Genomic DNA, 13,557 nt, shown 5'->3' with positions numbered 1-13,557 from the left:
CAATTTTAAAACGTTAAGTGACAAAAATGTAACATGACAAAAGTGAAAAATCTAATAATGAAAATGTCATTTGTAGTTTTCAGTTAGTAGTGACAGAAAGTGACAAAGGCACATTCAGAAGGTCAAGAACTAAAGTCCTGACTCTAGATCTTATTCTGTTCTTATATTAGCCTTTAACTATAAGACATAACTTACTTGTCTTTAATATTGCTAGTATTTTCCTGAAAATTCTTTTGTTTTCATTTTTTTAAATATTAATGTACCTCAAGTTTATCTCACTATAAAACGACTTTTTGGCCATTCTCTTTGTTTGATTAGTTCTGAAAGGAAAAAAAGGAATAATCAAGAAAAACATATTGGGATTATTCTTCATAACAAATTGACGAAAATGGTTATGTGGTCTGTGAAGTTGCATTTGGTCCAACATTTTCCAATACGTGCTACTTTCTGACAAAAATAGCTCATATTAATTAAACATTCATGATGAGCCCTGTTGATTATCCCAAATGCAACAGTCAATTTCATGAGGGAAAAAAACAATCAATTGAGTTTTTTCCCATTTTTCACAGCTTTGAACAACACAAAATTTAATTTATGTATATTATATTGCAAAACCAAAACTCACATGGCAGCATACATACCACTGGGGTAAGTGTTTTTATTCTATTTATAGATGTATGTACAAGGAACACTGAACCAACAAGCCTTTCAAAGTTGATCAGTTTATTCTGATGCTGTGACAGTTTGGACAGATGTCCATACATGTAGTTATTCTAATAGTTTACAGATAAAGCTGTTACATCACTGTACAGATACAAATTGTGGCATAGGGACATTACAATGACTGAGGCTGGCTTCATGTCCACATGAACGACAGAAAGATGTTAAACTTAGAGTTGTGAAGCCCACATCAGTACAAAGTAAAATCTCAACCTTTCTTCAGATGCTTTCATGCTTTATTCACAGCATGAATGTAAAACTCACAAACAAAAAAAAAAACAAAAAAACAACTGAGGAGTCAAGTTCAACATTATTTGGGCTTTAAACAAAAGTCCGGAATGATACCAGCACTTCAGAATCACCTCCACTCACTTTGTGGGTGTGTTTTACATCATAGCTCACCCAAAAAACAAAGTCTCAGAATTAGCAGAGTTTATGATGATTTGTTTTTAATTTTTTTTGAGTAATTTAAACATCACATTTCAACTGCCTCTCTTCCAGTTCAGATATATGGCTCTCATTACAGCCTCTGCCTGTGATCTGGTGACTTTTTTTTCTGAAATGACTCACATGACTGATGACAAACTGAAATTTTACTGTCCTGTGCCAGACAAAGTGTAATGTATCTATTAAAAACTGTTGGATATTGTCCAGACACAAAGTTCAGTTCAGTTGGATTCCCGTCTCTTTGAGGCACCTTAAGGTGGGGGTAGACTTGTGGGAAAAGGATGTCAGGGTGCCTTGACCAGTCTGCTGTACCTGAGGTCTTCCATCGCCCAGGCAACAAAACAAATCCCACTTTGTCAGTTACATCATCATTTCTAGGGGGCTTTGGCCACACCTACCAGCGCTGGCCTAAGGGTGCGACCGTGGAGCTTGTAGCCCACTTTGGTTACGATGGCGACAGTGCCAGGCTCCTTGCCCTCCACGGGGGCGTGGAAGAGGGCCTCGTGCTCGTAGGGGTCGAACTTCTGGCCGTCGGGGTTGAGCTTGACCAGGCCGTGCTTGGTGAACACCTTCTGGATCTGGACCTCGGTCATCACCAGGCCGTCGTACAGGTTCTTCAGGTGAGGGTTCTGGCTCGTCACCTCCTCCTTGGGCACGCTCTCTGTGGCCTTCTCCAAGATGTCAGCCACCTCTAGCAGGTCTTTACAGAAGCCCTGGATCCCTGGTGATGGAAGGAACATTATTCAGCATGCTATACAATAACAGTCTGTACTATCTACATGATAACCCTTGAGTTGTTGAAGATATCTAGTAAAAGGTTGAAAAAACAAATCAAACTACTTTAACAGTACAATTACAAGCAAATAAACTAAACCAACAGCATAACAACATGAAGTGTAAACAATTTAGTCAAACAGACGTTTTGTGACATCCAGTGGTTGGAACATGTAACTGCTGAGTATTTGATATAGAACTTTTTTTCCTGCAGGATTCCTTTTTTTTCCTGTGACAATGTTTGGAGGTGAAATCTGCTTTTTCAGTGAAATAGTCTGACTGTGAGAATGTGAGCTGTCAGGAGAAGAATGGAAAACTGTGTTTACCGTATAATTTAGCATCTTCTATCATCCTCTGACTCCTCGTCCTGAGGTTCTCTGTGTCTGCTAAAGCCCGCTTGTACTTTTCCTGCAAATGAGGTGATTCAGTGAGTCATGGTTTAAAAACACAACATTAAACCACATTATCTGATGAAGCTCAGGCCTATAAGCTAACCGGTTACAATGTCTGTTAAGTAACTTTGTAAAGGTGACATTGGTCAGATGGAAGAGGATTTTAAAGCTCCAGAGTTTAAACTGCTATAAACATGTCATACATTCACAAATAAGCACTGTGTGACCTTCCATTTCACCTATTGTTAGTTAAATAGATCTGTATTACATCTGTTTTACCTATAAATTACTTGTGAACTACTTTCAGAGCATTTGAAAGGGTGATGTATTGAAATTGCTTCTTTTGTCCAACCAACAGTCCAGATATTCAATTTACAAGCAACAGAGAAATGCAGAAAACCCTAAAATTAGAGAAGTTGGAACCAGAGAGTGTTGACCTGATGAACTCTGAATCAATTATGAAAATTATAGTCAACTATTTTTCTGTCCACCGACTGACTGGCTAATTGGTTCAGCACTATTTGTAACTGTTCTCTATTCAGTCAAGCCCCCTGAACTGAAGAGCAGTCAACATACTTAACAATTCTGTTTTCTGTTTCATGTGAAATTATAAAAAAAAGGGACATAAACATGGTTAACATACCAAAAAATTATTTTTATGTGTGAGTACTGTCATTATAAGGTATATATCAGAACACTAGAGTCTAGAAGCCACCCTGTCTGCAGTCAGCTCTGACTTACTGTCATGTCCTTCAGTTGCTCCTCCAGCTGGGTCTTCTCCTCTGTCAGGGCTTTCTCTGCTGCACCCTGCTCAGGCTTTTCAGCCTCCTCCTCTGACCCCTGGCCACTCTTCTGCTGGGTGGCTGTACATAACAATCTTGGAGATGCTCTGAGTGGGCAGGACAGAAATAACAGGTCATTTGTCAAGTGTTGGAGGCTACCTACATACCTTAATTATGTTCTGAACCAAGATTCAGACCCTTAATCAACTGATTAACCTCTACTGTAGGTGCCCTGAGCACATATAGGAGATTCTGGACCCATCTGCATGCAGTGTTTCTTTTACTTATTTTCCAACAGGATGTTTTGGTTCTCTTTCCAGACCTGCTGACTGATGCTATCAGACAGCTTAATAACCTCTACTGCCAATTGTACAACAGCCAGTAGTACTAAGAGTGTTATGCAACTACTCTATGTGTCATTCAATGACAAATGTCTGATTATACAGCCTAATTTGTATCTTATATAATTATAATTGTTCTATATAGAAGAATAGCTCATGTAACCATATGTCATCTTATTTCATCATCCCTCTCTAACCAATAGAACATAGTGGAGACATGACGCCAAACTCCATTCACAGAGTTGACCATTTAGTATCATATATATCTAAAGGCAAAAAGGCTGACGTTTTAGCCAGGCTGTCACCCACACAAACACAGCTCCATTGTTATTCTCTGTATTTTTCACACAACTAAAGGTCAACACTGCTGTTCGGTTACGAAAGCTAACGCTGCTAGCAGGCTGACAGGAGCTCACCGCCTCGCCAGATATTACTGTAAAAGCCACATTTCAGATGAAAACGCGACACAGAAAGCTGTTTACCTTATTAGCGCAGGCGAAGCTACGAGTGAGTAGCTCTGTCTCACGGCTCGGACACACCAACTCGCCATTTTTCCAGCAACTGTGCAGGTAAAACCTCCTTGTAACACACGCTGACCGGACGCACAAACGGATAGCTGCGGAGTGCAGTTTGAGCCAATCAGAAGTCAGTAAAAAGAACGCCCCTCTCACTCGACCAATCATATTCAAAGAAAAGTTCGACGACAAATTGTAGTTTGGTTGAGTAGAAGTTAAAGGGGAAGACTACACATGTGACCAAGGACAGTTTTGAAATCCTTACTCATAGATACAGAAACTAAAATAAAAATAAGAAAATATAAACTAAAACTTTCTATATCTATGGCCTTATTCATCCCTTCGTTTTTCAACTCAATCTTTTAAACAGAAAGCTATATATTAATGCCCTGATAGTTCATGTGAAATGCAAGATAAGACTTAGACATGTAGTAGTGGTGCATTACCTTGTTGCAGAGCATTAAAGTGCGAGTTCACAATTTTTCAAGTGTGTCTTAAAACATATGAACAGTGCCCATATGAACAGTGAAAGAGGTTTTCCCTCGCTGTAATCATTCCTCCTGTTCATACTGGCTATTAAAAGATCTCCTTCAAATGCACTTTCAATGTAAGTGATGGGCGCCAAAATCCAGTGTCCACACAGTCATTTTATGCAAAAATGCCTTTAAAAGTTGATGTGAAGCTTATGTGAGGCTTCAGCAGTCTGAGTTAGTCACATGAAGTGGATATCTGCCACATTTACAGTCTTTTTAGCATCAAATTCCCTCTTTGTGTTTCCTCAGACAGTGTTTCTCTGTTGAGCTGCGGTGGAAGTATAGTAACAAAAAGAGGGACTTTGGCACTAAAAAGACTGTAACTGAAGCTTCATATTAGCTTCAGATAAACTTTTAAATACATTTTTGCACAGAAGGAGGACTGTGGATTTTGCCTCCCATCACTTACATTGTAAGTGCATTATGAAGGGATCTTCTAATGGTCAGTATGAACAGGAGGGATGATTATGGCAGGAAAAAAACTATTTCACATTTGGGCACCTGACTGATGTATTAAGAAAGACTTGAAAAACTATGACTCTGTCCTTTAATGTTGCCTCATTAAAATCTTACTATTGACAACATAAAAATGGTTGGAAAACATTTGAGAACATCATCTGTTGTCACATTTAGCAGACACAGAGTAACGTTAACATTCATTTGGATGAATAGGAGGCCAATATTCACTCTCCTTTAGTTCTGTCAACAACAAAAATATCTGTCTCTTTAGCTGCTAGATGCTCCACTTTCTTCACCAGCTAGTCGCTAACTGTGCCTGTCTGCTGTGTAGAGCTGGGCAGGTAGTGTACAGCACAAAGTGTTATAGGAGCCAAATATGTTGCTGATGTAACCAGAAGGTTAGTTGTCATTCATGGTGCATACACTGGGTGTCGCTATGCCTGTTGCTGTGAATCAGGTATATAGGCAGCAACTTCACTGTTGTTGTGAGGTGTTTGACCCTGAAAGGTCAAAGGGTTTTTGACCGCTGTGGTGCTAAACTTTGCTGCTTGTGCCGTAAGTTGTGTGATTTGTTTACTTGGAAATGGACTTTACTCACCTTGATGTACTGTGGAAGCAATGAATGGACAATTATCATGCAAGTGAAGAACAGCCTTCAGACTGTCTCTTGAATGCAACACACAGAAAATAGGTAACTGCGGTAACAATAAAGTAAGCCACCATGTCAACTAGGTCACTCCTGAGTTAGGCGTCTCAGTGTCATAAAGTAATACATGTAGCTCCAGGTGTTGTTAAATAACCTTTTAAAGATCACCAGGATTTATCTTTCAGAAAATGGATGCTTAGCTCTGTGACTGGAATGTAATAATAATAGATGAGAGGCGGAAATTAGGGCTAAATTTGGTTATATTTCTCTGTGGATTAGGGTTTAGGGTTAAGTTTAACCCTACAAGCAACCCCATTCACATTCCAATTGTTTATGATCTCTTGTTAATATAGAAAATGTTGATTAGCAGTTGGCAACATGGAGTCCATCCTGTCAAGTATTACTGACAGCAATTAGTAGATTTAGATTATCTCTCTAATCACACATTAAGTTGCTTGACTTGAAAGGAACAAATAGCTTAAGCTGCATCAGGCATAAAAACATAAAATACATAAAATATAAACCCTACAGTGTAAAGTCCTTTTATCCTTTAATCAAGATTTTCAAATTTCGTGCAAATACAGTCATCACTGTCTAACAAAATAATCCTCTACAGTATGAACATACTTTCTAGGATATTGTACCCTGTACAGATGCTTTCAAATTTGCTGAACAAGTTCTTTTTGCCATTTTAGACAAGATATATACACAATTTATCTGACAGGGCAAAAGAGTTATAATGAAAATAGATAAACTGCAGCAACTTAAAGAGAGAAATGGTCTAAATTGTTGAATCCTGATGAAACAAATACATTGGATCAACATGGAACTGTGGTTTACTGAAGTGGAAGGAGTTTCTTTTTGTTAGTTTAAAGAAAACAAAAGTAGAAGTTCAAAATAATTTTATTACTTCAAATACACTAGATACATTTTAGTTAGTTTCCTATTAAAATATCATTCGTCTCTTCGGGCTTCCATATGGAGGAATGAATATTTCTCCCTTTCATGTCAGAGTGATGTCATAGTAATACAACAGTCTTTTGATGGCTTGAAGAACAGATATTCATTACAAAAATCAAATGTGTCCTCTACTTACAAAACAAAGATGATGCAAAACTAATTGGAATATTATTATACATAGCAAGAAGTGGAAAACTGGTATGAGAAAATGGACCCACACCTTCCATGACAATATCACAGGATTCATCAAGGCAGCCATAGACGCAGTGGATTTCCAACTGGATAGATATAATTGTTAAAAAATTTGGACGGCAAAAAAAGTAATTTCTGTAGGTAAAACTCTTTTATTGTCAAGTTCTTCTGCTGTTTGTTCCACCTTTCCAAATTGGAAATGTATAATGCATCACTTCTTAGGCGCCAGAGGGAAATTCTCCAGGAAAGATCTACCAGAGCCCAGGTGTTTGGAAGAGCATATAGAGGATATAAATTAAGGCACTATTGTTTGAGAGCAGCAAAATTACTTTTTACTCCACCTGGGAGCTGTAATAGCTGGAATGTGTGCAGATACGGATCCATTATTTGAGTTGTGACAGTCAAATTGCCTCAAGCTTCCATGCAGCCCTTTCAGGCCTTTGAGTGACACTGCCAGTTATAATGTGTTAATTCAAAGATGTGTGGATGAAAAGAAACCTTGCATCATCTTTCTCCCTGTCTTTTTCTGTCACACACACACACACACACACACACACACACACACACACACACACACACACACACACTCCAGTCTCCTTTTAATTTCCCGTCTCTCGCTCGTCCTTTCTACCACTGCACATCTGACAAGGCGGAGCTAATTGATAGGCATGCCATTTCTCTTTGCTCCTTCCCAGCCCTGCAACTCCACCTGTTCACACGTCTCAGCCACTGCCTCAATGGGGGGAAGAAAAGGGAAGAGGAAAATTACTCCTTCATTTTGCAGTAAGCAGAGCAGACAGGTTGGCAACCCAGAGTGCACATCCTCATTAAGAAGAGGTTTGTTTCATGAGGTGGAGCATGAATCTTGCTTGTTTCTGCTTTGATGAGGCCTTGCAGAGTCAGACTTTGATGTCTGTCATTAACGATGCTCTTAAAAGAGTTTTGAGTCATGCTTAATGAGAAAGTGATGGGCTACATGGTAGTTATGAAAGCTTCTGTCTCAGACTGTGTTTGTTTGCTTTTCTCTCTGACTGCAAGCTGAAGCCTTTATCAAATAAAATGTCATGGTGTATCCAGCTTGTATTATTACAGCCAGGAATTGAATTAAAAAGTTGTTCAAGTTCATTAAAGGAGCACCAGACTGAGAAAATAACCTTCATGACATCATAATGATGTCATCTGGGTTATCTCAACAGGTTTTACAAGCATGCTTTAAAAACTGAGGGTGTGGAGTTTGAAAGTCAGTGGCATTTACAAGCAGAGAGGGTCTAACAAAACAATGCATTATGGGAACTGTAGTGAACTTAACCCATACTAGAGACTTAAAATCAGAACATCCTGGCCTCTGCTGCTTCAGTTTTCTTTTTTAATCTGTCTCTTGCAAATATACAAATTTAATGGAGTTAAAATACTAAATCACAAATTAGCTTTATTTTGTTATTAACATATTCTGATTAGTTTCATATCTTGTAACATTTCTCAGTGATATTAGTAATTTTGAATAATTTGAATTTACAGAGGAATTGTTATTTTAATGAATTATTAAAAATACTGTGTACATGGGGACACACTGGATTCTCACCATTATACAAAATATACCAAAAAAACCCAAATGAAACACTTACAAGCTCAATTATGCTATCTCTGTGTAAAGTTCACCTACAGATGTGTTTTAAGACTTGCTTTGAATGATGATGTGAAAAATCTTCACATAAAAATTGAAAAAAAAAATTAGATCTATCCTTCACTGAAAAATCTTGGATATGTAAATGTTTTTAATTGCAAAAGTTGAACTGCTGGACACAAGATGTCCAGCAGCAAATGTATTTCAAAGTCCATTCTCAGTGTGTGAGCACTGGAGGCTTCAGATTTCTACATCACACTTGTGTAAGTTGCATACTGCACCACGATTAGCTCCAAACTGGTTGTGACGTCACAAATCGTAGGTACACACCTTAAATTCAGTTTTAAGGTGAGCTCAGAGAAGCTTTCATCCTTCAGCAAATGAACGTGAAAACAAACTCCACACATACAGGATTCTGCACAGAGAAGTTCAAACATTAAGACTTGGATTATGGCCCTTAGTTCCAAATAAGTCAAACATTAAAGCTACAGTACACAACAATATTTTAGAGAATAATGTGCTTTCTTGTTTGTGGCAACAGTTGGAGAAAGACCCATTCCTGTCTCAACATGACAATGTCCTTGTGCACAAAGCCAGCTCCATATAGAAATGGTTTTTCCAGTCTAGTGTGAAAGAACTTGACTGGCCTGCACAGAGCCCCGACCACAACCCCATCCAACACCTCTGATGAACCGTAATGCTGACTTTGAGCCAGACCTTATCACCCAACATCAGCACTGGACCTCATTAATGCTCCTCTGGCTGCATGGGGGCAAATCCCTGCAACCCAGTTCCAAAATCTGGTCTAAAACTTTCCAAGAAGAGTGGAGGGTGTGTTATAGCAGCAGATTTAATGTCCATGGTTTAAGAATGACATGTTCAATCATATGTTCAGGTGTCCATATACTTTTGGCCACATAGTTTCTTTTATATCCAGAAAAATATAACAAATAGTTATTATATCTGAGATCTTCAGATCCAAAAATAGGACCATTAACAAATTGGAATTATCCTGAAATGCCTGCTCTTAAATTTCCCTAATGTTTGCCATTTTTCTAATGAATTCACTGGATTATTTTACATCTGAGTGAAAGATTATTCCTTTGTTGAACTAGTCACAACTGGATGACATGAATGCAACTGTTAATGAGGGGTCGCAAGTATGTTGCTTTTACATGGATCACAAGCCAAAGTGGTTGGGGAAGAACTCTAGTTTTCAGCTTCTTTGTAATTTTTTCCTTTTCATAGATGTATCTTGATGAATGATGTGTTGCCCTCTCCAACACTGCCAACATTACTGTAGTGTCAGAGTTGAACACACTTACGCTGACAGTGGAAGCAGAGATGCTTGGGTTGTTCAAGGTCGACAGATGAAGGTAGTCTGTGTGCATGTGAAAGAGTCTTTAAACACTAGTATGAAATTGGTTCTAATGCAGGCTTTGGGCAAAAATAAAATTAATGTACCGCTTCTCTGTGACCTCCACGGTGTGGATGTGATGTGTGGAGTAATCAAACCCAGCAGGAATTACTTGCTAGCTTATGATTTAATTAATGAAACACCATGATTTCTTGTATTGTAATCAGAAGAAATGCACCATTTAATAAAAATCGAAAATGCATGAAACTGGAAAAGTGGAATTTCAGCCAGGAAACATAATGCTAGTACCAAGTTAGTAAGAGACCAGCGGGGTGGCCTTGTGTAGGCAGATAACTCCGTCTTTAAAGTTTCCTGGTAGATGTTTTGCTCAGAAAGTTCAGATTTACTGTTGGAGAAGCAGATAACAGCACAGAACAGTTACAACTGTACCAAATTTAATTGAAAAGTTACATTTAGTAGATTATAACCATTAATTCAATGGCATTTGAAGACTATGTTCAACACATAACTTGTTCTACAGGATTTCTTGGCAAAAGTGCTTAAAAAGTGAAACCTATTACAAACATTACAGTGTTATATGGAATTAACTAGTGAGGTGTCGCTGCAGTAATAGTGCTTCTTTACTTCCATGCACATAGAAACCCTGATTCATCTACAGACAAACTCATCCATCCCTTATTAATTGTAATAGTGCTGAAATGGTGTTTGACTGCTGTTACGAATTTCAATACTGAAATCATTCATCTTTGAAAATGACTTTCTGTACAAACTGTATGGTTTCAATTTCAAAATTACACAAGAAAACATTTTGTTGGCAAAAAAAAATTCACCTCAAGGTCCATTTAGTAGCTCTGCTGGAGTTTTCGATAATATCACAGCAGATAGAGTTTGCTTAGTTGTCAGTGTTCCAACTTTGATTTTTTTTCTCATCCATGTCAGCATAAAAAGTCGAGTTTCAAAGTTCGTTCTTGACCTTGAAAACTTAAAAATGAAAAATTTACTGAATCTCCTGGCCTTGCTAATGTTACAGTCGTTATTTTAAGCTAATTTTATGTAGCATACTGTTATATGAATATGCAGATTAATTAGAGTTGTGATGATTTTTGTGTATTCATATAGGTCTCAGTAGCTCAGAAGAAAAAAAAATTAAATCTCAAAAAAGAAAAAAAAAAAGGCCAAATCTGCACTTTCACTTGTGATGTCTTATTTTGAAAGAAGAGTATGTTTGAAAACACCAGTGTGTCAGGTCTAATCCACATTTCCCTCATTGACTCTATCCTTACTTCAGCCAACGTTTGACTGGGGACACATGATGAGTGTGTTTGCTGGGTGCTTATTTGGGTTAAGGGTTTCGTGCTTATGAATAGTCATTGTGAGCGCTCAGCCTTGCTAGATCGGCTGCCGTCTGCTTGTTTAGCAGAGGCGCTGGAAAAACTTGCCTCTAAACCCAATGTCATATAAAAGCAGGAAGAAGAGAGCGGAGCTGATGGAAGTCAGACACAAATGAGTGAGGGGCATAGATACAGATGAAGTGAGATATAACACAAGGGCATGGAGGAGAATAAACCTCACATCAAAGCTCGCTTGTAATGGAAGAAAGGTCGAGATTGGGTGGGTGGATTGAGATTGTTTGAAAGTTTTTTTCCCCCACTCACAAACTAGAAGACAACATATTCAAGGTTGTTCAATTATTCATGTTTGGGGATCTTCTCCAAGCCCTCTCCCTACTCATCCAACAAGACTAACAAGGCCTTCACAGTATTACCAAGAGGATGTTTGTTTACACGGATCAGATTCAGAGCTGGAAAATAGCTCATTCAGGTCAGGTGAGTAACGGCAGAGTGTGCAGATCACCAGCAGGGGGCATTCAAACACATGTTTAATGCATGGCCTTGGAGTGCTTTAGCTGATGGGAGACATGGCGGGAAAAATACATGCAATACACAACAGAGCCCAGAGGGAGGCCTTCTCAGTGTTAGTGACACACACAGCACAGTGCACAACACAAAGGAGGACTTGCATTCATTTTCTGTTTTCTCTGAGATGCATGCAGCAGCACATACAGTCCTGAAATGAGCGGGAGCGTAGCAGAAAGAGACCCTGCCACCATCACTATCTGTTCAGCCCATAACTTTGAGTGTGTAATGGTGAGGGGGAGTACTCTATTTCTGTCCACCTCTGAACATCCACATTCATTTCAGCTCAATAAGGCAGCTAATATGTACAGTACATGCTAAAAATTCCAAAAATTAAATATAATTTTGTCTTTAACACTAATTAACTAGAATGACACTAGCAAAATATCAGAGAAAATACAAGTAATTTACAGTCTTAAATAAAAATAAATAAAATAAAAATATTCACACATGTCTTGGATTTGAACTGAGAGAAAATGTTTAGGTCAAAATTAGAATGGAAAATTGCTACATGATATATGCTCAAATCTATTAATTTGTATTGTTTGCTGATAGAGTTACAGAAGGAACCCTTACTGATTATTCCTGACACCTACCTTAACTTCACCTTGACCTTAACGCTAATTTAGCATTTTTCTAATTTTCTTCAATTAATTGATGGGAATTCCAAATAAGGCACACTAATAAACATTTTTGCAAAAGTGTCAGAATGTCTGAAACGTCTACATTTAATATGTAGTTCCCAGAGAGATGTCATTTACAGAGGTGAATGATGATGGTGGGTTTAGCTGTAAAGTTAGCATTTGTGATGTGTTGAGTAGTCTAAAATGTAGGAAATAACGCAGAGTGTGGCTAAACGCCTGCTAGCCTGTTTTCTTCCATGATATGAAATAAACAACAGTATCTTTGTGAATTTACATCCTTCAGTTGCTTTGTTCAATGTTGCTAGCAAAAGCTAGCTTTGGTGCTAGGCCTCAGATGTTAGCATGAAGCTAGCAACACCTGAAAGCATAACACCTGGAATGCTAACTAATGAGAACAAGGAAACACTTGAAAACTAACAAATGGAAACTGACATAAGCGTTCAGTAGTTAAATTGTAATGATTTCGATGTACTACACTCAATACAAAGATAAGAGGGAAAAAGTGACTTGAAAATTGTTATTTTCTTCATTTTTTGTGTTATCCAGCATTAGCATTTTGTTTGCTAAAGTTTGTTGATTAAAAGTCATGAAGGGATCAAACACAGGTGTGAACTAGAGTCACATGACCTGGACTTGAGTCAGACTCCAGTCATGTATCAGGTGTGTTTAGACTTCACTTGGCAAAATCAACAAAGACTTGTGACCTGACTTTGACACTAATGACCTCACTTGGACTTTGGCCTTCTGACTTGGAATGACTTGATATCCTCCCCAAGCCCAAAAAATAAAAAAAACATGCTATAGAAAAAAGCATGCAACAAATCAACTCTTTATTTTTCTGACCATTGATATACTAGATATACTATATAGAATAATCTCATTTAGTTGTAAAGACCCTGCCATGGTCACCAAAAAAGGATGTAAATATGCAAATCATTCAGCTCAAAAACAATGGTTTTTGTCACAGGACTAACATACCATGGCACACCTGATCATTTTTCTTTTAAATTTTATAAAGGTGATTTGAAAGTAATAAACACTAAATGTAAAAAGCATTAATTATTCTGTAAACTTAATAGACTAATATTACATTTGGTGAAGTGCACATAATGACTTGTTTAGGACTTGAATCACAAAATAGCACTTTGATTAACTGAGGACTTATCAGTCTTGACTTGGGACTTGGTTTGGGACATCATAGTCCAGACTTACTTGTGACTTACAAAGCTATGAC

General features: G+C 37.9%; 1 protein-coding gene across 1 annotated transcript; it reads right to left on the bottom strand.

Moving 5' to 3' along the window:
• Positions 1 to 706: 706 nt before the first annotated feature.
• Positions 707 to 4,092, bottom strand: grpel1 (GrpE-like 1, mitochondrial). The gene is made up of 4 exons (XM_067579183.1): positions 3,939 to 4,092; positions 3,075 to 3,222; positions 2,268 to 2,349; positions 707 to 1,888 (listed from the first exon to the last, which is right to left on the bottom strand). The coding sequence occupies exons 1-4, from the start codon at positions 4,004 to 4,006 to the stop codon at positions 1,542 to 1,544; spliced, it is 645 nt and encodes a 214-aa protein (XP_067435284.1). The 5' UTR covers positions 4,007 to 4,092; the 3' UTR covers positions 707 to 1,541.
• Positions 4,093 to 13,557: the final 9,465 nt, after the last annotated feature.

This window comes from Thunnus thynnus, chromosome 22, assembly GCF_963924715.1.
Source record: "Thunnus thynnus chromosome 22, fThuThy2.1, whole genome shotgun sequence".
NCBI classification, from domain to species: domain Eukaryota; kingdom Metazoa; phylum Chordata; class Actinopteri; order Scombriformes; family Scombridae; genus Thunnus; species Thunnus thynnus.
This window is presented reverse-complemented; position numbering and strand designations above follow the sequence as displayed.